The 25,837-nt window shown below is 35.6% G+C and overlaps 1 protein-coding gene across 5 annotated transcripts in view; it reads right to left on the reverse strand.

Annotated features, from left to right (window-relative positions):
• Arhgap5 (Rho GTPase activating protein 5) overlaps nucleotides 1-25,837 on the reverse strand; it is a 76,256-nt gene that overhangs the window by 30,238 nt on the left and 20,181 nt on the right. For 4 of the 5 annotated variants that reach the window (XM_040743102.1, XM_040743103.1, XM_005080496.4 and 1 more), the window contains one exon: nucleotides 2,993-3,140. In XM_040743102.1, the coding sequence (XP_040599036.1) occupies nucleotides 2,993-3,140 (148 nt within the window). The remainder of the gene's footprint in view (nucleotides 1-2,992; nucleotides 3,141-25,837) is intronic. The other variant, XM_040743104.1, reaches the window with a different exon arrangement.

A 25,837-nucleotide genomic window follows, 5' to 3' on the forward strand; every position in this document is an offset into this window, starting at 1 on the left:
CCAGATCTCATTACAGATGGTTGTGAGCCACCATGCGGTTGCTGGGAATTGAACTCAAGACCTCTGGAAGAGCAGCCAGTGCTCTTAACCTCTGAGCCATCTCTTCAGCCCCCCAGCAGCCATTTCTAATTACTGTTGTTTTTACTGCTATCCAGAATGTTATTTGTGAAGAGTCCTTACAGCAAGTTGTTTTATGGATGTAGGCATATAACTACAAGGTCATTTAAACACAGGACAATCAATCTCTATTTTATTAAAATACTGCTGAACAACAACAACAAAAATTCCCAACACCCATTGGGGAAAATTCTAGGAACATTAGATTATCTTCTCAACCTAACAGAGCATTAAAAAAAAAAAAAGATTTAAGAAAGGCAACAGGCTTTGAATGTAGCTCATTGGTAGATAGCTTGACTCAAATGCACAGGACCCTACCAGGTTCTACCTCAGCATCAGAAATAAAAATACAACAGCTAACATTATACACAATTATAGAACACTATATGCTTTTTGAGGCAATGGAAATTGTGCGTATAATACATAATATTTATTTTATGCAAATTTTGACAATAAAGTTGACCCACTGACTCTTAAAAAACCCATCATGTTTTTATCATGGTTCTTCAACATTTACTCTTCTAAACAAGTTGATTAAAATGAATGCTCATGCTTAGAATCTGTAGATGGCTAAAATACAATTTTACAATAATGAATACCATTTATATTTATATATCTTCATCTTCTATAAACTACAAACTGAACATTATGGTGGTAACTATGTTGTAGTTCACACAGAGAGCTAGCTGTAAACTCAACTCCCCTTTTTTTGAGATAAGGCCTCACTATAGAGCCCAGGCTGGCCTGCCACTCAGCTTCACAAGTAACTGGAGTAATAGAGAGGGTTCCCACCACCAAATAAAGTGAATTCTTTTGTTTGTTTTTATTTTGGAAGACAGGGTTTCTCTATGTAGCTCTGGAGCCAGTAGTGAAACTTGCTCTGTAGACCAGGCTGGCCTCTAACTTACGAGAGATTCACCAAGGGCTGGGATTAACAGTGTGCGTCACCACAGGCCCGATAATGTGAATTCTTAAGCAACTGACAATCTGTGCCAAACTAATAATCAGTTTAAAAATCAGTAATAAATACAAGCAATATAAAAGAGTCTAGTTTCATTCTTCTATTCTGTAGGTCTTGTATTTCTATAGATGTAAGTATATTTCTATCAAAGAACTTAAATATACACATTACTTATTATTTGACCTGGACTAATTCAAGTTAAAATTTAATTTGAACTTCAGCCACTTCCATCAAGAAAGATCACTCAATTACCATGAAAATACTTAAGAAAATGGTACTTTTAGAAATAAATAATTTTCATTCTATTGGTAAATGCTAAACCCACTATAATTTTAGTATTTTTCAATCACTGAAAATAATCATTTTCTAATTCCTTAGTCATAGTCATAGGCCTATAGGTGGAATGTAGTTCAGTTGGTAGAAATGCTTTTCAAATATGCAGGAAGCTCTGGGTTTGATCCTTGGCACCAGATAAAACAGGGTCTTTAGTTGTGCCTTTTATCTCAGCACTTGGAAAGTAGACAAATAACACAAGTTCAAGGTCAGCCTAGCGATTCCCTTTCCCAAACAAAGAACAAATACGCTTCATTCATAAGGCCTAAATATATTACTACAGAAAATGAGAAATCAGTAAGTCCAAAGCTAAGAGCTAGTATTAGAAAATTCTTTGCATTTGTTTTTCCTGTCTTGAAGTCAAGTAAGAAATTTGTCTAAACTCATTTCTCAAGTGTTTGCTGAAGGAAATAAAGTTAGTTCACATAAAATGTGGACTCTAGAAACTAATATGTATTAACTGAAAGGAGATATATATTATTTCAATTGTAATATTAGTGAGTAACAGTATTTTACCACATCCTATCCCTTACAAAAACCAGAAGTCACCATTCCTCATCAAATAGACAAACCAGTATGCACAGAAATAAAGTTGATAATTGGACTGAATGGTAGGGCATCCACGAACAAAACCAAGCATGATTATTTAGGTAAGACATGGCTATACTACTTTAAGAGCACCACCACCACCACAAAAAAAAAAATCCCCAAAGCTTATATATATATATATATCAAAAAGAGCATTATAAACAAACAGGCTGAAACTGATGTAGCTCATGTTTTTAAACATTTTTATAATTGTAGTTTATTTAATCACTCAAGTTCATGGTTAACTTCATTTAAAATAAGCTCAATAGCCAGGCATGTTGGCAAATGCATTTAATCCCAGCACTGAGGAGGTAGAGACAGCAAGATTTCTTTGAGTTTAAGAACAGGCTGGTCTACATAGTTCCATAGCTACAAAGTGAGGCCCTGTGTCAAAAGCAATAAAATATGTTCAAGCACAATACTTTTTTCAAATCTATTTCCCAACTCTTCCTTTGTTTTAATGATCTATAATACAGAAAAAGAAACATAAATCAAACTTGTTTCTAGAACTGTAAAGATATCTATACATTCCTTCTAAACATAATTCAAACCATCAAACATCAACCTAGAACTGCTGAATAAATAAACAGTAAATGACACACAGAAGGAACTGTCATTTATAAATTTATGATTATGTTTCTAACTTCTAAAAGAAAATTATCCATGTGTAAAATAAATAACATAAATACTATTAAATTGAAAATATTAAAAAATCATAAAAGCAATCTAGTATTATAGTAATGAAGCTATTATAAATTCCACAATTAGGGACATTTAATATTTTAGCTTTCAACATATTTATTATGTTCAAGAAGATCTTCAAAATCACTACTGATCAACAATAAATATCAGATGACTACCTTCCGGGTGACTAGGATGACACTAATGTGAACTATATAGTTCAAATAGAGCTTTAACATATCACAAACATTTAACAAACTGTTATTGTAGCAAATAAAAGTCATATCTCATGTATTGATTCTTCTAGCCTACCTGTGTCTTCAATAAATTCCACACATTTTTCAACAAATAGTGGTATAGGCTTCTCAGCTGTAACCAGATCTTGGAGGGGCATCCCAAAGTAATTACTTTCCCAATTTCTACGTGTTGGTGGATTGAAGGTCTTAGTTTTCTTTTTCTGCTACAAGAAAACATATTCAAATTAAAACTATTAATGTTTATCTTTTCCAGAATATTTCCAAGTAATATAAATAAATACTTTGGGCCCAAAGTACTCACAAGTCACATCCAATCCAAGTGCCCAGTAATATTTGCCCTGATAAACTCTGCTAGATGTAAACTTAACAATGGAGACAGAAATGACCAGGAAGAAAAATAGCTAACTGTAAGAAAATGGTCTCTTTGGGACATAAGACTGGATAAATAAGAGGTTGGAAAAATTAAACAGCAAGAGATCAGAAAAAAATTCTCAATGTTAACACAAAGGACTAACAGTGATAACTAGCAATCTCCTTGTTTTATATATATGGTCTGTCAACTTTTTTTGGTCTTTGAGGTAAACTGTGATTTTTACATAAACTTTTATTTTTAAGATCAAATTATGCTTAACTATAAATTTTTAGTGTCACCACCACACTTCTCCTATTCATTTTTCTTTCTATGTAGTCCCTTTACATTTCAACATAATTTTCTAAAGGAACATATAAAATATCTTCAGAAAAGTAAAGAAATTAAACAAGAATTTTCAAAATCTAACATTAGAGAGAAAATATTCTTTACTAGGAAGTGAACATATTAAAAACACAACGAACACTGTCTGAAATCCAACTGTTCAGGAGATACAAGCGCAACCTTTCTGGATTAGATGTTGTCTCCATAGATGGATTATATTGCAAACACCCAGATCGGGATTTCTGTAGTACAGGAAGATAAAGTCTTTAAGCACAAAAAGAGAATGTGACAGCACTTTTACTGACAACCTTAGATTCGTTCAGTCTAACTTCATATACAATTTTTTTATTTTCCTGTGTATAAGCCTAACCAAAATAAGTAACAGCACATGCACTCACACACACAACACAAATCTATTCATATAGTCAGTAAGTATTGTTGCTGACTTACAAATAATACACCAACATACTTTCTAGTCAGAAAAGTGGAGCAGTAGCAGAAGAGTAAGCATAGATACCATCATTGTACCTAATGCTCCCAAACACCTTTCATTTTCCCCATTCTTTCCTCAGGGAACTTGTTTTAGTCTCTGCACTGGACATCTTGAATATTTTAGTCCTTTCCCGCAGCAAACTGCCAGCACTCGTAAAATCTAACTTTCAAATCTTCAGCACTAACACTTCCTAGAAAGAGAATATACAGCTCTTGAAAAGTGCAGACTATCAACAGGCCATTAGAGTGTTCTGGCTCCAAACCTAACTTACAAGTTAAAATCTGTAATCATATTCTCCAACTGACATTACCAAAATAGAGCTGTGTACAAGGAAGTAGCAGAAACTACTTACAAGTCAGATAGAGGTAAGTGGCTGAGTCCTTTTTCTTGGACATGAGGTCTTTTTCAAGCTACAAACTAGTAGTTGTATTATAATTTGAATGCATAAGTAAAATCTGAAGCAAAACTGTTTTGTTTTATAGAAATAACAGTTGCTAAAGAACTTCAGCTTTAGTTAACAGCAATGCCTAGAATTTAGCAGTATGAACAGAAATGAATTAAGAACTCTCAACCTGTAATATCAAAGTTATTTCTAAGCGTTAAGATATCTGGGCCTGGAGCGATGGCTTGATGGTTAAGAGAAAGTTCTCCTCCTGAAGAAGACTTGAGTGTGGTTTGCAGCAGTCACCCAACAAGGATCTGATGTTTCTGGCCTTCACAGGCACCTGTACTTACATGCACATACCTTTATATGCATGAACACACAAACACACACACATGCACATAATTAAAAATAGTTTTTAAAGTAAGCTATATAGTTAGTCTTTATTCTTGCAATTCACTCCTAAGAAATTATATTTTTATTATTGGTCATTCAAAACCAATTTAAACTCTGAGATGACTGAAGGTTGGGAAAAGGAAAAAGTAGTCTTAACCTTGTCTTAGAACACCTGAATATTTCACTAAATTTGGTGGGTTAATAAAAGGAAGCAAAATAAGGTAGATTATCTGGCATAAGCTCAAAAGTATATTTTTGGGCCCAAAGATAATGAGCAGGTGATTTAGTTCTGAAACCACAAGATGTGGTGCTGGCAAACTAATACAATGAGAAGGCAAAATCTTACAGCAAGGAATTTTTCACCAGTTCTAAAAGGACACTTTAATGAAGGTCTGCTCGGATATCATTACCAAGGAGGAGACAGACCTATGTGACCAGTTCATTTTCTAATGATACTGCCACAAAAAAGTAATGGTGTACACCTATAACCTTAGCACTTGTGAGGCTGAGATAGCAGGAATACTGCTTAGTTCAAAGTCAGTCTGGGTCATACAAAGTGAACTCAACCTAGGGTATGTAGAGAAACTTTGAAAAAAGAAAGGGTGTTTTAGATTAGATACACCTTTCAAAATGAGTTAAAATGCATACAATTCTTTTTTGCTCTATAATTTATAGTTCTTACCAGCAGAATCACTCCAGGGAGTTCTCCACAAATTTACAAATTTGTTAAGATAAGGTTTCATTCTGTAGCCCAAGGCTGTCCTCAAAGTAAAGTATGTTTATTGGGGGTATTTTGTACACTGTGTGAGGTACATTGATATGATCAGCTTAATAAAGAGCTAAACAGCCAATAGCTAGGCAAGAGGTATATGGGTAGGACTTCCGAGCAGAGACAAGACTCTAGGAAAAAGAAGGTGGCGCTGCCAGTCATAAGATAAGAAAACAACACAGATAGTATGGAGAGCTTAGTCAATGAGCCATGCGACAGAATATAGATTAAAATAAATGGGTTAATTTAAGTTATAAGAGCTAGTGGAACAAGCCTAAGCTAAGGTCAATAAGTGTTTGTGTTGCTATTTGGGAGCTGGTTGGCAGGCTAGAGAAAGACTTGTTATAAATGGTGTCAATACCCAGAGCCCACTGCTCACAGCACACAGAGGTGCACCTCTTTTAAGAGACCCTGAGGTGCAGCAGAGCATTTGAGCAACAGGCATACTAGATTAAAAGTGCCTGCCACAGCAAATTCTCAGAGCTTGGGCAGTAAACACAGCTCCTGCCCACAGGAGGCTAGGCTGGGGATGGGGCAACTGCCAGAGCCACTCAATAGCAGTTAGTTTAAGGTTTGGATCACACATCTGAGAGCTCTGCAAGTATGCAGCTGCAGGCGCTTAATAAAGTCAGGTCCACAATGAGAAAACCTCTGAACAAATATAGATGCTAATAAAAAGAAAATGGTTATAGATAGTCATAGAAAAACATATAGTTTAAAAATAATAAAGTATTTAAAGAAAGAATAAAGTAACTTAAAAAGAATAAACCACAGCCGGGCGGTGGTGGCACATGCCTTTAATCCCAGCACTCGGGAGGCAGAGGCAGGCGGATCTCTGTGAGTTCGAGGCCGGGCTGGACCGATAGCTCCCAAAACAATACAGAGAAACCCTGTCTCGTAAAAACCAAAAAAAAAAAAAAAAAAAAAAAAAAAAAGAATAAACCACATAAGATTGGAAAACACAGGGTGTCTGGATCCTGTACGGTACTTTGCTGCCTCCAAAATTTTTAAATACAAATTCACAAAAAACAATAGCCGCTGAGGAACATTTGTTTATGGAAACTGCTAAACTGAATCAATTATATATATTTTAAGGCTGTCTTAACTTCAAAATGGAAGTCAGAAAATATGTTGTATTGGGGGAGAGGTTATGCCTTTGTTTCTACAGGAAACAAAAAGTTATGGTTCTTTTCAAAACTAATACAGAACAGATTAGGGAAGACCTCCTGAGGCTCTTGGCTACAGACATGAGGGAAAAAGACAAGAAAGACTACAAGGCAGGTGACATATTAGCCAATCCCTTGACATGGGAATAGCTCTGAGACTGGATGAAACACGTTAAAACTTGGTGAACTTGTTGGCTACAGAGTCCTCATGACATAATATTACATGTCATCTTTTCATATGGCATGGATAGAGGTTTGTTTAAACAGTCCAAACAGACTCATAAGTTGGCAAATGCCTTTTGCCTGTTTAAACATAGAACAAATAAAGTATCTTTAAGTGATTTGTGCACACGGCATACTTGTGTTAATGCAGGTATATGTGTTACCTTTAAAAGTTTGTGTTTTCAGTAAGAAAAAAATGACCAGACACCAATGAAAAAAGTAGTCCAGATGATCCAGCCTTTCAGAATGCCTCTGTTGCAGTTTCCGTAAAATTTGCATCCAGAACAACTTCAAAATTGCTAGCTGAGATGGTCCAGCTTCACACACTATTCCAGTCAGGACTTTAGATAAGCCCTGAACTTCACTTTTCCATTATAGAGACTGGACAACAAATGATACAGCCAGCTCCCCCAGGACCTAACCAGTATCCCAACTTTCTCAGGGTCCCCTAAAGATGCCATCGCCTCCAGACAACAGGAAGCAATCTAGAGAACATGATGCCCACATTCCCAAGAGGTGGGGTTTTTGGTCATTCAGTGGGTTATAGATGTTTGTCATAGTTTAGGGTGGTTGGTTACAAGTTGTTATTGGTCATGGTCAGGAAAAAAGCTGAACAAAGAAGATTAGATTCAGGGATCTCTTTCTGGAGTAAAAAAAGTGAGGACACAGTACAGAAATGATGGACTAAAAGGGTGAATGGTTGAGTCTACTTTTGAACAACCACTAAGTTTCAAATACTTTTCAATGGTATGGATTTTGGTATATTGAGATCCATCCATTGGCTAGAGTTATTGATCTGTAAAGTTATTAATCCACACTAACTCAAAACAACATAATTTAAAAGCAATAAACTAAGACTAGGTAATTACAACTTTTATAAAATGCTACCTAGCTCTCTAAAATAAGAGAAAAACTAGGATATACTTTGTTTACACAGTTTTTTTTAACATTTAGTGAGAAAGAGTCTCCAATTGAAAACAAGTGTGTCAATGAAAAGCAAGATCTGATTTATAATGATTCAATTTTAATTGTTATTGCCTTCATACTAAAGAATTTATACTATTTAAAATGCTATTTTAAAACAAATCTTATGTTTGCAAAACATGCTTATAATAAAAGAAATATTCTATTTGCAAATAATGTAAACTATGTTATCAATTAAGAGTATAGCAGATAGTTTAAATTCTTAGTATAAATAAACAGACCAAGAAGAGAAAGTTTTCTTCCCATCTCACTTACTGCAGCAATATCAGCAACATACTTATATAAACGTTATAATGAATAATATTAAAATCATATAAGCAACAAACCCTTAACCCAGCAAAAGATAGTTGACTAGGCTTCCAAAGAACTTATGAAAGCAAGGAAATCTGGAACTCTTATCTCTTAGACATTGTTTTTTAGATAAACATTAAATTCAAACCAGGATAAATAAAATGTAAAGAAAATCTTTTGGCAACATCAGCAGAAAACAAACAAGCAAAAAAGACTCACTCTGACTAAAAACATCAGCATAAAACATTAAGGACCATTAGCAGGCTACCTTTTATTAAACCACTCCTATTGCATATACCCAAATATATGGAGCTTGCTCTCAATTACTTTTTAAAAAATTTGTGTTACATGTACTTCATTTACAACATCCTTGCCCTGTCCATCTTCTCCCTCCAGTTTCTTCTTTAGAAACACACCCACTAATTTCTCTCAAATTCATGGCCTCTTTTTAATTATTATTGTTATAAAAACACATGCATATATACACAATTTAATATAAAATTACAATCTTCTGATTCTACTTAGCTTTACTTAATGTGTGTATTTTTAGGACTGACCATTTGGTATAAGAAACTAATTATGGGGTTCATCCCTGGGGAAGATGATTTTCCATCTCAAGTCATTAATCGTTTATAGCTCTTTATCTAGGAGTAAGGTTTGCTCATGTTTAAAAAAGAAGTCTCTTTCCTTGTTAGTTGCTGTTCTAAGATACCGGGTACTGTTCCAACAGACAAACCATGCAGCCATCATTTATACTAGGCTGGCTCCAACTTTCCTTCCTTCACTCTAACACACACTTAAATTAGTCCCCATCACACTCAACAAGCATCTAAATCTGTCTTATAAAGTCCATATTGCAACAGCTAGTTCTCAGTTCCTATTTTCCTTGACTCCTCAGCAGTCTTTTTAGTGGACTTCAAGGAGACCACCCTATGGCCTCATGGCATTCTTCTCATCATACTCTATAATAATGATATGAATGATTACATTCTTCATCTAAACTCACCTTCTTGGCTATGCCATCTACATACTTTTAACTCAAATGAATAGTAGAATTTACCTTTCTCCTGAACTCTAAAGTAATGTAAAATAACTTTAAAATGCCCAAAATTCCTAACAAAGGGCCTAATTCCTTTACACTGTGTGAATATATCTCACTGTGATTGGTTTAATAAAGAGTTGGGTCACAAGGCAGCCCAGCAAAGGGAATACTAATCATACAAAGTAGCTCATCCCACATGTAGGATTATAAATGGTTAACGTTTCTGGGATTAAGGGGAGATTTCGGTGGTGTAGCTGCCTGTGCTTCCACAAGTAACCTCACATCTGTGCTCCTTTAAGTAAGCCCAATTAAACTCATTAGCTCACCAAACAAGGGTGAAACAATTTCTTTGTACTACTATCAGTGACATATCAAGGGTTTGTTCCATGTCTCTCTAGGAAAATTCATTCTACATAATCCTTAATCCCTGATCTCTCTTTTCCTCCCACACCTTACTTCCAGTTACTAAGCAAATGTCTAGAAATACATGTCATTTTTAAAACCATCTTTATTGTTAACTCCTTGAGTTCACAAAGCTACCACTGTATCATGTATCCGGATTACTAAATGACCGTTTCTACTGATATTCTCTATAAAGCAAGGCCATTCTCAAGAATTCAACCAAAACTCCCCAACTGATGGCCTTGCAAGCTATACAATGCCACTTTCTCCACTATTTTCACTGTTTATTCCCTCCAGCTACACAGCTTTTTTGGCAATTTAACATGCCATCAATGCAGCTGCATTAGCACTTGTGCATTGGCTGTTCTCTTTGTATTCTCAAGGAAGCCCACAGAAAAAGCCATTAAATACTGAAATCCTGCTGCAGTCTTCCCCAGTCCCTTTCCACTACTAATCCCCACAACACTATATAACTTACTCATCTCTAAATACTATCTAACTTGGTCATACCTTCTATTTTTCTCTATTGGGGATGGGTAAGGATATGGGAGAAGACTTACCCTGCCACAATATACATGCTCTACCTAAGAGAAGGGATTTTTACCTATTTTGTCCATATACACCCAAAGATCAGAAACACTGCTTGTAAAAGAAACTAGTACAAATGATCCCCCCCCAAATTTAAAGTTTCTTCTAAACTATTGGAACTTAATTTGCATACAATAAATCCAGGTAAATCATCAAGATAGAGTCTTATCCTATTGAACTCAGTAAATGTCAAAAACATTAAAGGTATCCAGATAGAATAAATACATCATCAAGAGTGGAGATGGGGAGGAACATATGGCTAGCTTCAGAGTTGTCAAGGCAACTCTTAAAAAGATTCTCTGACATGAGTGTGCACAGGAAAAGTGAATATAAAAGAATTCTATAGTCACCTTAGTATGGTGGCTCATGCTTGGTAGAACTCCAGCATTTGTGAGGAGAATGACTACATGTTCAAGGACAGCTTGGGCTAAAAAGTGAGAACTTGACCCAATAAACCAATCTCTTTAAAAAATTATAAACATACAATGAATATCAATAAAAGAACTAACCATAGTAGATTTTCTATATTAAAACCTTAGAATGAACACTGTACAGTTAAGTATTTTAAAAAAACCAACCAAATTTATGTTATAAATAAAATCCAGGATCCAAGTTCACAAGGCTTGTGCCCAGAGCTTGCTCCCTGGAACCCGGGTAGAAAGCTGGATGCCGGGGAATGCATCTGTAATCCTAGCACTTACACTGTGAGGCGGGTGGTAGAGAGACAAGAACTGGCGGGAAACTCACAGCCAGTCAGCCTGGAGGACACAGAATAGCAAAAACAAGAGATCTGCTTCAATAAGGTTGGTAGGAACTGACTCTGGAAAGTTTCCTCTGACCTCCACACACACATGCTACAGTACTAAATTCACATACAAAACAATAAATACTAAAGACAAATAAAATATAATTTCTAAGTCTTCAGGTTAAAATATAAAAAATTTTGTTAAAAATAAACAAAAAAAGCCTCCATCTACTCTAAAAAGAGGAATATCGTTAAGATATAAGAAATGATCATAGGGCCTAAGAAATGACTCAACGGGTAATGGTTCTCACCACCCAATCGGATCTGAGTTCACTCTCTGCATCCGAGATGGTAGAAGGAGAGAAGTAGCTCCCCAGTGTGTCCTCTGGCTTCTATGTGATCATGCCATGTACATGCATACATACAAAAACATTAAACTGCTACAAAAACACTTTTAAAAGGAGATAACCCTAATATACATGGTATAAAATATACATATGACTGTATCAGTATACCATATATATGAATATACACACACATGGTAAAGTAGTAGAATACACTGGTAGTTGAGTTAAAAATGAACTGAAATGGGGCATAATTAAAGATAACTTAAAAATAAAAATTAGAAGTATGTATATGGCTAGTTTGGTTTTGGTGGGGCTTTGTGTGTGTGTTTGTTTTGTTTTTGCTAAAGATGCATACAAAATAGAAAAGAAAAAAGCAAACTGAAGTATAAAAATAATATAAATAGAGAGTAAGAACAGCTATTTAAGTCATGCAGACTAAGCACACACAAAAAAACCACACACCTGACTAACCATTTAAATAAAGAGAATCCAAAGACTTAAACTGATGGGGAACTGAACAAATAAAGTATAAAAGGATCACATCTCCATGTAATAAAGGCTAGACTCAACAAACACACATCTATTATCATACTAAACAGAGATTTCCTCTAAGATCGGGAAGAAAATAAAGGTGTTCACTACTTCTTATTCAATACACAAATAGAAACTATGTGGAGCCAAGCAGGCAAGAAAAAGAAATAAAAGACACAAAAATAAGAATAGAAGTGAAATCATCCTTATTTGCAGACAGTATGATACACAGAAAACCTAAGATGCCATTAAGACTTACAAGTGACTAACTGAATTTAAAAAGAAAACAATGGCTTCTCTATACACTGATAAAATTCTGAGGATAAATCAGGAAAATAATTCCACAATACCTATAATGAAACAAAATATCTAAGATTAAATGTAAGCAAGAAAATGAAAAACATCTAAGATGAAAACTAAGCACAAGATAAAAAGAAACTGAAGGTACAAAAAGAAGCAAAAACTTTTACACGTTTCTGGGTTGGAAAAAACATTAAAATGTCCACACTACACAAAGGGATGTAAATATTCAATGTAGCCTCCATCAAAATACCAATGACCGTCACAGAATTACAAAAATATCCTAAAATTCATATAGAAGCACAAAAGATTTCACATAGTCAAAGGAATCTTGGCCCAAAAGAACAAAGCTGGAAGCATAACAATAATATTGATTTCAAGAGACACTACAGAAGCACATGCAGTATGTATAAGGTCATGGCATAAAACAAACATCCGTGGAAAAGAACAGAGATCCAGAAATAAACACACAGTCCTATAGCCAACTGCTAATTTTTAATCAAAGTGTAACAAATACTGGAGCCTGGAGAAAGCACAGGCTCTCTGATTTCTTCAGAAGACTGAAATTTAAACCCCATCTCTTGACCTGTATACAAAACAATTCAAGGGAGAGTAAAAACATAAATGGAATAAGTCTAGAAATCATAATCTGTGTAAGAAAATATATGTCAAACATTTTAAGACATCAGTGTAAGGTAATGATTTTCCCAGAAAAGACTACAGAAGCACAAAACAAAAAGGATTATATGAAATGTTAAAGCCTTTACACAGAAAAGGAAGCAATGAATACAGAGAAGAGACAACCTATACAAAGGGAGAATGTATTTGGCAACTATTCATCTCACAGAGGGTTACTATCCTCTATGTACAGGGAACTCAAACTTACAAAAAAACAAAGACAAACCAACTTAAATTGGGCAAATGATCTGAACAGGTATTTCTCAAAAGACATACAAAGGCCAATGAATATTTAAAAAAAAAGTGTTAGTACCACTGCCTATTAGAGAAAAGCACATTAATAACAGTAAAATGTCATCTCGTAGGGCTGGGGAGGTAGCTCAGTGGGTAAAGTCCCTGCCACAGAAGCACGAGAGCCCAAATTCTGATCCCCAGTACCAAAGTACAAAGCTCATCATAGTGGTACAAGCCTGTAATGCTAGCTCTAATTACTTGAGTTTATCCCTGGCGCTCATGTCTTCTGACCTCCATACATAAGCCCATGCCCACACAATAAAAGTGACTAAGAGTCTAACTTTAAGAAAAGTTACCTATAGTTTTGCTTTTTAAAAGCAACTATGTATGAGCACCCACACAAGTGTGTTGGAGGATGCATTCCTCCTAAAGCACATGGGTGGGAATCGAGATAACTTTCAGGAATTGGTTTTCTCCACCATACAAGTTCCAAATATAAAACTAAAGTCATTTAGGGTTGGCAGCAAGCACCATTACCTGTTAAACTATCTTACTGGCTGCTGGTTTGGTTTTTTGGTTTGTTTGGTTTTTTTTTGGGGGGGTGGGGCTGGGTTGCCAACATTTTACAAATGAAATTTAAAAATAAAAACCTTAGATACAACCAGATATGAAGTAATTTAGAAATCATTAAAGGATTACTAGGTAAAAAAAACTGTCCTACTCAAGAGACATTTTTAAAAATAAAAAGCTTCATATATAAGAATTTAATTTTTGGTCAATGGACATAGAACAAGCAACAACAATGTGTTCACCTCCAATCTTTTCATTATTTGTAACTGCTGCAATTTTACAGGATGACAACTCTTGAGAGATGGTAAACTGACAATTGCCCAGCCTTGTCCTGTTCAGCCTTTGGCACAAATGAATTTTCACGTGGAAAGTATCTAGATCATCAGCTGTTTTTGTTTCTTTGCCATGTTGTGGGATAGGAAATTGTGTTATCAAGTTGTTGAGTACTAACAATGAAATGTTGGCTGACCTTGGGTTTTAATCTTGGTATTTTTTATCTTCTTCAGGCAGTCTTTGGCAAACACCAAAGATTATGGCCATGACTCTAATACATTTTTCTGTTTTGTGGCTACCTTTTGGTTTTAAACTGTCAGAATCCTCTGTCATTCCTCCCTGAACGAACTGATGTATTATTGTCTATTCTCATAGTTATCTATCTCTACATGTAATGTTAACCTTTCCCTGCATTAAGATAGCTGTTTGCTAGATCTGGACTTCTGGAGCATTTGCGCCTCTACAGTCCATTCTAATAATTCTGCTGGCAACTGTATGGAGGATTCTTAGGCTATAGATAGCTTTAACAATGAATATACTTTTGACATATATTTAAAGTCCTGGTCCAGTGCGATATCAGGCTCTATAAGATGTACTGTCTCTCTATATTCCTTTCTCTTTTAACACCAAATGCCAGTTTCTCCATTCCTTGTAAATGTGTTCCCTGGGCTAATCAGATATACAGCTTCCTTGGCATCATCATTTTGGCATGATATCTTATCAGTTTCTTACACCAAACCATTTTACTGGTTTCCAAAACTTCCTGCGGATAATCTTCTAGACTTTGCTATTGCAGCACTTGCCAGTTTGTTAACCCTCCTCTCTGTCTACTGAAGATTTGGTGCTGGGCTTGGTACTGGAAGCAATGGAAGGAGTTGATTGGTTATAGTCATTAGACAAGCTGTACTTCTTCCAGGGTATAATCATAACCTGGGAAGCAAATAGCTCTCAGGACTTTCTGGAGTTTGCTCTCTGCTCCTGGTCAGTTTACAAATTTCAACTCCTCTAAAACTTAACTACTCAGAGATCACCAACAGTCAACACATACTTCCCATGTTCTATATACTATACATGGTGAAGAGTAGATAAGGATTGTGCACCACTTTTGATTTTGGTGTACAATGAAGTAGAGAAATAAGTACTTACTCAGTTGGAGAAAAGCTCTCCCCAAAATCAACAGGAAGTTGCTATGCAATTATTAGACTACTGTATGAACTATAATTTATTCAGCAATGACAGACCAGATTTACATTTGCCTATATCTCTCGACTGCAAATGGTGCCATGTTTGTGTGCATTAAGTTTAGTTTTTTTATATAGATGTTATATTTAATGGAATTAAATAATAAACCTACTATCCACATATATTTTAGGCATTCAACACATACCATTTTAACTGTGTTCAAATGCAATCCCCACACCTCAAAAATTGTCACAAATCTAGAAGAGATCCTACTCTCTCAACTCCTTATATATGGCTTCTCTTACCAGTCTACTAAAAAGCTATTACACAAAAACAGTTTCACCCTTCTTAAGCCTTCATCAACATTCTTCCTTACACTTCTGCCCTAAGTATTTGCTCTTTTGACCTTCATATAGGTCACTACTCTTTGCTTTCCTTTTCTGCTCCACTGCTCACTATTCTTCCACATACACTCAATCTGAACTCATTTCTCTTCTGTTTCATACCCTTCAGTGAATAACCTAATCCAGTTTAAAATGCATCTCTTAGTACCAGAATTCATAAATCTAATTCAAGACTGACTGTGTCCACTTGGAATGTTAAAAGATACTTGAAACACAACATAAGAGAGAAATAAGTGTCTTCCAAGTAAAACCATCCAGTTGTTCAAACCACAAATCCCAGACTCAATTCCCTTCCTCTCAGCTCTTCCTATTGAACAAATCAGAAGCATGTTAGTACCATTTCAGGACACTATTAGAATCTGGTAGCCTTTCTAATTTTTTAGTATATGCATTGAACAATAACACATAACAGATATTAGGTTAAACACTAACAGTAAAAAAAAAAAAAACTATAGGCAGTAATCCAAAGACTTCCTAATCCATAGAGTTTTTGCTGGTAAATGCATAAAGTATTGTCAGTTTGTTTACTAGCTAATTGAAACTTTAAGATTTATTTTTGTTTTATATATGTGTTTTCCCTTCATGTATGTCCACGCATCATGTTGTATGTAGAGACCAGAAGAGGGTGTAGGTCCCCTGGAATTAGCTATAGTCAGTTGTTACCTGCCATGGTGGGAACTAAATCCAGGTCCTCTTCAACAGCAGCAAGTACTTTTAGCTGCTAAGCCATCTCTCCAGCACCATCCCCCACGAACCATTTTATTTATCTAATTACAGATTCTTTTGTTACTAAATGGCTGCTTCTAATTTTAAGGATCGCATTTGAAACATACCAAAAAATTATTACTTGTAAAGGTTCTGGCCATCCCTAAATGAATTCATTTGGACACAAAAGAGTAAAAAAACTGAAACATTTTCCTGTGTACCATTCAAGCATACTGTGAAGACAGAAAAAAAATGAGGAACTTAATGCCATGAAGAAACATCTATTCTATGATGAAGAAAAAGAAGGAAAACCCCACACCTCACTATCAGTTATTTAACAGCACATACAAAGCAGTTTACTAAATGTGAAAACCACTGGCATAAGGCTTAAATCCAGAATCCAAAAGGCAAAATTTTACATACAGGATAGGGGGTCAGAAATTTAAGGATCTAGTCTCTAAGTCATTTTGCCCCTAAATATGTGACTGCCTAAAGTTAAGGACTGAGAAATTAGAAACTGCCATTCACTGCTTGTTGTATATTAGACCTTTGTTAAAATGATGTGCACAATCTTTGTCTTCACAACAGCACTGACATAATGAATGTATGTTGTACCTATTTTGATATTCTCAGAATTTAACTGTATAGGAATGAATGACAGTTCATTCCTAGGGTAGAAAAGCAGACAAGAGTCACATTGCAAATGGATTTGGAGGAGTTTGAACTCTGTACAGGTTTACAAATATGTTGTAGGAACAGAGGTTGTGCATTTCCATTTTAGCACAACTCATTAGAAAGTAATGAGAGCAGTCTGAACTAATGCTGAATGTAACAGAGAAACTCAATTAAAGAATAATTACACTATAAATACTGGTGACGATGTGGAGAAACTGGATAGACCATCCATTGCTAGTGGGAATCTAAAATGGTACACCCACTCAGGAAGGTATTAACACAGTTTCCCTACAGGACTAAATATGAAATTATCATATGACCAAGTAATTACAGTGCTATTCTAAAGATACAAAGATTCATCACTTATTTTTAAAAAAATCTAAAACACAACCCAATGCCCTTCAACAATTTAAAAACTGGGTATACGCATTCTGTGGAATACTATTCAGCAATAAGGACAAATACAGCAATTTGAATAAATCTGAAGGGAATTATGCTAAATGAAAAGTCAGTCCTAAAAAGTTACCTACTGTTTGATCTCATTATTATTATTGTTGTTGTTGTTATCGTTTTTCGAGGCAGGGTTTCTTTGTGTAGCCCTGGCTGTCCTGAAACTCAATGTGTAGACCAGGGTGGACTTGAACTCAGAGATTCAAAATGACACAGACAAAAACCAGGTTAGAATCTATAGGCAGTTAAGAATGGGGAAAGGGTGAGAAAGAGGAGAGCATGGTTATAAAAAAACAATAGAAGGGAATGGTGGATGGTGAAACTGTTTTTGAATCTTTACTGTAGTGGTAGATTTAAACCCATGATTGTGAAAAATTTCAAAACTAAATATACAAATAAGCAATTCGAAAATTGGGGAATTAAAAAAAGCAGACATCTAACTAATACCAATGCAATGGTTTTGATACTATACTATAGTCTGACAAGATGTTATACTATTGTAGCAAACCTAATCTTTGTATCATGCCTTACAATGGCATAAAAATCTATAATTGTCACAAAAGAAAATATTTAATAAAAAACATGGTAATAATCCAAGTAAGAATAAAAAACTCAACTAAGATTGCAACAATAGAGTAGAAGCAACATGTGACAGCAGAATAACGAGCAGCTGAGTATGATGAATAGCAATAGTATGCAGCTCTCATCTGCAGCCATACTCTAAAAACACATTCTTGCTCAATCATGATGAGGACAGAAGCAAGAGCTATGACCTATGAGGAAAAACCTGCCTTTCTCACCAAACAGGTACAAACATGCCACATATACCTGCCTTCTTAGAACTTCACAGGGATCTCCTTAAAGACTACATTCAGCTGTACTAATAGTTCTCAAACTTCAGTACTGGACACATTTGGACTACATAATCCATAATTGTGAGAAATGGCCTATGAATTTTGGAATATTAGCGGCATCCTTGACGTGTATTTATTATACGGTAGGGGCAACACTCAAACCCAGTGCTGACAGCCAGAAACTGTCACATAGTCCCTAAAAAGCAGCTGGTTACACTGAGACCACTGGTCTAGGTTGGTGAAAATAGGGACAAAGTCAGGTAAATTGCTACAGATAACATTCCTGAGAAATCTTGAGAATTTTAACTTAAAAAAAAAAAAGGTTCCAAAGCCAGGCACCATGGTAATTGCCAACACCCAGAGGGCAAAGGCAGGAAGATCACTTGAAAGAATAAAGGCCCTACATGAGTCAAGATGAGGAATGCTAGTGTAGTGCATACAAAGATAAATGATCATCTTTGCAGTGTCTAGTCCCCCATTTTAGCAGCCTTGACAGACTAACATGTGCTCACATGGCCGCTCCTGTCCTGGTCACTAAGGTCAGATGCCCTCCTCGTGGCAAAGAGCCAATCAGAAGTTGGCTGGCAGGGCTGTGCTTTACGGCTCTGGGTGTGCTTTACAGACAAATGCACAACAGTGATGAGCACAGCATAGCAATCGCCCTGGGAGGGCCTATGGGCCATAACAACCAGTTGACCAATCAACACTGGGCAAGTCGTCCAAATCTGGAAGCACACCAATCCTGAGACTGTTTTGTAACCCTAGACACTTCCCTTATGCTGCCCTTTAAGATCCCTGACTCGAGGTTGCTTGGGGTCTTTCTCCAGCTACCCAATGGTGGGGGATGAAGGGTCTGAGCTAATGGGTTTAGCTCATTAAATAACTTCAATAAAAGACTCTTTCTTTTGCATTGAAATGGGCCTCTTGGTGATTTAGGGGTTCAAATTTTGGTTACAAAAATCTTAACTGCTTTTAAAATGCTTACAGTGGAAGGAAAAGTATTTACCCATAATATTTAAAAAATGGGAAGGGAAATGTCTAATAACACATCAGTATAACAAGTCTTTTGTGGAGTTCAGACTCTGTGATAAAGTTCATTTAACTCCATTCAAAAGTCTATGAAGTTCTGGGCACAGGCTGGGAGTCCAAATAGGCATTGGAAAACAAGGCTACGTCCCTTCTAATAGAACTGGTTTACTTTTCAAGCTAATCACAAGTGAAATGAAAGAAGAAGAAATAACTATAGTCAGGTTTCTTACAGACACAAGTTAGACAAAAAGCTTCTGGATTTAATTCAGAAAATTTTCTTCTACAAGACAGTATCTTCCTAAAGTGGGGTTTCAACATCTCTAATCCATCTGGTAGACTGTTTTATTACTGCCATTAACAACAAATAATAAAATATAAACCAGGAGTGACCTGGACAAGGTACTGCCTCAACAGCTAGTTCTATAAGCAAATCAGAAGATTTTTTTTAATCAGGATTTTCAAATATCTACATTCAAAAGAAATTAAGTTTCATAATATACCTAGAATTTCATTCCTAAAACACTGACCCCTTTGATCTTCATCTTACCTATCAAATACCTTTCAGGGCTTGAATTAATTCCAATGTTTGCCTGTCAATGTACTAGTGAAGAATGAGGGGGAAAACAACTGGATAAAGAAATAAAGAAAAATTTGAATGTTTTCCTCCTCTCTCACATTTTATAACAAGAGCTCTTAAACTACAGTACATAGGTCTTTAGAAAATAAGTGAAAATATTAAAACTGCAGTAAAGTTTTATGTATGCACTTTTCCAGGAGAAACATTATAATCTTTCTTCACATTTTTAAGGACTAAAAACAATTTCCAAAAGTTCAAAACAATTATTTTATACAAAGTATGAAAAGTGTTCCTTACAGTTGGTTAACACTAAATAGAATCACAAGATCACTTTTTCATACCCATGTACTGTATTAAGTACTGGAAACCTGAAAATTAACTTTTAATTAAAAACCTTTCTTCCACTGAAATCTGCCTTGTTTTGTTTTGAAGCAAGGCCATGTTATGCAGACAAAGCTGACTCAAGGTCCACCTGCTTAAGCCTCTGAAGTGTGGAGATCTCACAGGCATGTGCCACTACATTAATTTGTGTTTACTTGAGGATCCTTCATCTATCAGCTGAGCCATCAAGAAGGTATTAGAGCTAAAAATCATAAAAATGTATCTCCTGTTTTTCCAGGATTGAATAAACTCATTTATAATATTTAGTAGTACATAAACCAGAAATGCTATACATTTACCTATCTTCCAATACTAACAGCTGTCCATCTAAATATTAGAGCATAGTATCCTGCATTATAAAAGTGCATCCTCAGCCTTTAATCCCAGCACTCAAGAAGCAGAGACAGGAAGATCTCTGTGAATTCCAGGCCAGCCTGGTCTACATAGAGTGCCAGGACAGGCTCCAAAGCTTCAAAGAAACCCTGTCTTGAAAAACAAACAACAACAACAACAACAAAATACAGTGCTTCCATGACTCATATTATATTATAAACAATTATAATTAATCTGATGCAGAAATAAGCAACTAATTTACAGGTCTCTGTATAATATGAATTAGAAGTAATTTTAAAATTATGCATTTTTAATCTGTATCTGGAAAGAAATAAATGTCAAATGTACAGTATAGAACAGAACACACTCAAGAAATGACAAATGGCAAAATAAAAGTGGAAATAACTAAATTATCTGAATGTATACAGTATCATACATTGGTGTGACCAGCACAGAAATGCTATTAAGCCAATCTTTTTTGTTTGTTTGTTTTGTTTTTGTTTGTTTGTTCTTGTTTTTTCGAGACAGGGTTTCTCTGTATAGCTTTGTAAACCAGGCTAGCCTCAAACTCACAGAGATCTGCCTGCCTCTGCATTCCGAGTGCTGGGATTAAAGGAGTGAGCCACCAACGCCCGGCTATTAGCCAATCTTCAGACTGCTTGTCACTCAGGTTGCCAAAGATGTTCTCAAACTCTGAGGCTCAGGAGATCTTCCTGTCTCAGCATGACAAATAGCTGGGCTTCATAGGCACATGCATGCCATCATGTATGGTAATAACCAAACTTAACTTTATACAAATTTTAAACCCTGCACACCTAGCCAATGATTCAAAAGATCATTTTAGCCCATCAGTAAGAAAGTAACAGAAATAATAACTAAAGCCAACATTTTCCAGGTAATACAAAGATACAGGAGAATTCAGAAGTTCTGCTACATCCTGTTGAAAATAATTTAAAATCAATTTTACTAGACTTAATTCCTTGAGAAACAGGCAAGGGATAAGTAGTATCTGTATTAGTTCCTAATAGTAGTCACTAATATAGAGTATTCAGTAAAACCTTATTGAATAAAGTATCCTCTTTCAAATAAAATTATAATTACTAAACATTATTTTGATAACATATATATATATGTGTATATATATATATTTACTGTGACACAAATAAGGACATCCATTTATACCAAATTCAGCTGATAACACTCAATATACTGTTAAGGTCACTGTGGTGTTATTTTATGATCTAACAAATAAAGCTTGCCTGAAGATCAGAGTGCAAAGATAGCCACACTAGTCAGTCATACAAGCCAAGCAGTGGTGGCACACACCTTTAGTCGCTGCAGCCACACTAGTTAGCCATAGAGGCTGGGTGTTGGTGGTACACACCGTTAATCCCAGCACTAGAGAGGAATGTAAGGTGGGTGGAAAGAGGAGTGCAGTATATTCAGCCTGCAGTAATGGTGAGGACAGGAAGGCCCCAGCCTTGGTAGTGGTTAGCTGCTTTGCTTTTCTTCAGCTTGAACCCCAGTATCTGTCTCTGGTTATTATTATTCGTGCTAGAGGTCAAGGTATGAATTATAAATATGAAATCAATTTTTTCCCATAGCAGACATTTAGTCAGTGCTCTTGGAATAAAAGCTCAGACACAAATTCAGTAGTAAATTTCTATCCCTCTTACTCAGTTCAAGACAAAGAGTCTAAAAATGATATTAGCTGAAGGGTTGATGGAAAAACAACAACAAAACCTCTCATTTTCCTAAACATACTTTCCACATAAAGGTGACTCAGTAGCTTTAAGAGTAGAACTCCAAAGTAATAATGGTTAGGTAATTGATACTTTTATCAACTGCTCATTTTAAGCAACCAATAAGAATTCCCCCTAATAGGCTAAAAACTAGAGAAAAAGAATCTTTAAACAGTTTAAAAGTTTTGTTAAATGAAGATCTACAGTAAGTTCAATACCCAGGACAACTAAAACAAACAACAAACACTCATGAAGTGATACATCTTTCAAGACCCAAGCTGATGTACACTAAAAACTGAAAATACGCTTTCCCTACAATTTATGTTTGATATAAATTTGAATTTTTAAATATAGTTTATTACCTTTATACCTAAAAAGAAAGATTTATACATCAAGTGAAAAGAAAACAGTGGAGCCAGGCGGTTGTAGTGTAGGCCTTTAATCCCAGCACTCGGGAAGCAGAGGCAGGCAGATCTCTGTGAGTTCAAGACCAGCCTGGTCTACAACAGATAGTTCCAGGACAACCTCCAAAGCCACAGAAAAACCCTGTCTTGAGCCCCCAACCCCTCACCCCCCACCCAAAAAAAAAAAAAAAAAAGAAAAAACGAAAACAGTAGCTGCCATGGTGGGGAGGAAATTAGCATAAAAGGCAGGGGCAGAGCAGCAGAAAGAGTGGCAGCTAAGTCTACTTAACTCAAACACGGGAGCATGCTCTAAAAGATGGTCCAGGAACTTGGGAGGGGCACATACTACCTGAATGACCCACTAACAGGTCTCCTTGGCCTTCTCCCCTTTTTGTCCTTCAGGTGCCAGCACACAGGTGGAATATGGCACACTTGCCAGCTCCTGTGTATCTTCCCTGAATAAACTGCATGCTTTCCTTTAACTATCCATGTATCTATGTAAAATTCATTGTAAAGAGGAGCAAGAATCTGACAGCTTCTGCCCTCTAGAATGACATTCACTCCAGTACCAAATACTTTTCTTATTTAAACTTTTTTCATATAACATATTCTGATCATGTTTCCCCCTCTCTTGTCCCCTCCCACAGCCTCACTGACCTCCTTCCCTACTCAATTTTTTGTGTTCCCCTCCCGGAGTCTCAAACAAAAACAAAAATCTGTTCTGTGTTAGCTAACTACTCCTGGGCGTAGGGCCTCTGCCCTCAGGTGTAGTCGATGCAAGTAGTGACACTACATTATAGAAAACTGATTTTCCCTTTCCCAGTCAGTAGGTATCAATTACAAATAGCTTCTTGGTTAGGGGTAAGTTACAGTGTCTACTCTCCCCTCAGTGCTGACTTAAACATGTTCAGGTCCAATAGTATTTATTTTTAAAAGGCAGTTTATTTACTAAAGACCATTGAGGTTCTAAAGGAATATATTTCTAACCCTAAGGCTTACTATATTCTAAAGCATTTTGCCAAGTTCTCATCTTTCCATGATGATATTTTAATCCATTTTTCCATGTACCACTATCATACTTTTTTCTTTTTTAAATATTAAGCCATTTTCTGTATATGCAGTATAAACCCAAATTGACTAAGATTTTCCTTTTATATATTGTTAAATGCTTTTTTGGTCACTAACAGATCCCTAGTCTCTCATCTGAAAGTCACCCATTCATGGTGAGGCATGCCTTTAATGCCAACACTTGGTAGGTAGAGGTTGGAGGATCAAGACTTTAGGACTGGCCTTTGCTAACAAGACCCTGTTTCAAAACAAAAGTCAAGTTTACAGTAAACAGTCTGTGGACCTATTATTTTAAGAATTTTGTGTATAAATATTCATGTGATGGAGGATATTCTTCTGTATATATGTTTCTCTTATTAGTTGATGAATAAAACACTGTTTGGCCAATAGACTCAGGAAGATAGGTGGGACTAGAAGACAAGGAGAATTCTGGGAAAGGAAGGCGGAGAGACACCAAAGAGATGCTATGAGACGTAGGAAGGAATAACAGGTCCAGATCCTTCTCCCGTCAGATAATACCACATGGAAATACTTAGATCGATTATAACAGAGCTTAGCCAGTAAGAAGTCCTAGTCATCGACAACAGTTTATAATTAATATGTCTGTTGTGTGTTTATTTGGGGCTAAGGTGGCTGTGGGGCCAGGTGGGACAGGAAAAACTCTAGTTATATTCATGAATAAAACAGACATGTATCATTTCTTATTTATACCTTTGCTATCTAGTTATAAAATTGAAGACAAATACAAAAATGAAGAATGTATTCCTTTGCTTTCCATTCTCTGAAATAATTTGTTGAACACCAGAATGACCTGTCCCATAAAATTATCTGGACCAGGTATTTCTTTGGTGGGAAAATTTTTATTGCTACCTCACAGTTAAATCAAAGCCTTCTTACTTAGGCAAATTATCAAACTGTGTCTTTTAGATGTTTGTTTTGTTTAAATTTTCAAAGTATTATGCACAAAACTACTGGCAGTACTCTGTATCTTTTATTTTCATGCACCTCTAATTATATATCCTTTTTTATATGTATGGGTTTATTTTAAAATTTAAATATATTTTTATTAGTTCACTGAGCATTGTGTACTTGTTTTGGTCATATTCACCTATGCCATCCTTTTTATTCTGAAGTGTTATTCATGGCCTCTGCATTTTCCCAATCTTGCCAACTTTTATCTTTTTTCTAGTCTTTCTGAACAATCAACTTTTAGCTGTTGACTTCCCATATGGTCTCTAAACCTGAATCACTTTATAACTAAATGTTTACATATTTCTATTACCTAGCCTATACAATCCAAAGCTCTTCCTTAACAACTACATGAATTACAACACATCCCAATCTTGAGCATTCCTTATTTGAAATTCCTGGAACCAAGAGTGTTCATATCTCATTTTTTTCTAATTTTGTAGTATCTGCACAGATAAGTTATCTTGAGGATGAGATTCAAGGCTTCAAGGCTAAACATCAAAGTCATTTGTTTCACATATACTTTATAACAGTCCAAAGGTAATTTTATAATCCCATGGCACACAGGCCTTGCTTAGCTCCAAATTAGCTCTACAGTTCGTACAAGCCCTTATAAATGTAGTATTAATATTTCAGTACCTAATAATTAGGATAATTTCTTTATCATCCTTCACTTTTTCCAACCAATTATACTTCTGCATAATTGAAAATTTTTCTCCACCTGAATTTTTTCTTCAAACATACCAAAAATAAAAGCGCTCATTTACTTTTCCTCATCAGTTTTTGTGAATGGCACTCTATGTTGATCCTTTTCCACTCTGTTCACTTAAAAAATATTTAGACTACAGTATCACAAAATAACAATTCTTCATTTTCCTCTCCAACAAATTTAATGTATCCTAGATACTGCTCTAAATAAATGTTCCTCTTTTTCTCACAGCAGCACTAAGTATGATACCTGTTTTTCAAGACAGACATGCAGAGGTTGAACAGTAAGCAGTTGGGCCTGAATTAAAACCA

This window comes from Mesocricetus auratus, unplaced genomic scaffold, assembly GCF_017639785.1.
Source record: "Mesocricetus auratus isolate SY011 unplaced genomic scaffold, BCM_Maur_2.0 Super-Scaffold_15014, whole genome shotgun sequence".
Lineage (NCBI taxonomy): Eukaryota > Metazoa > Chordata > Mammalia > Rodentia > Cricetidae > Mesocricetus > Mesocricetus auratus.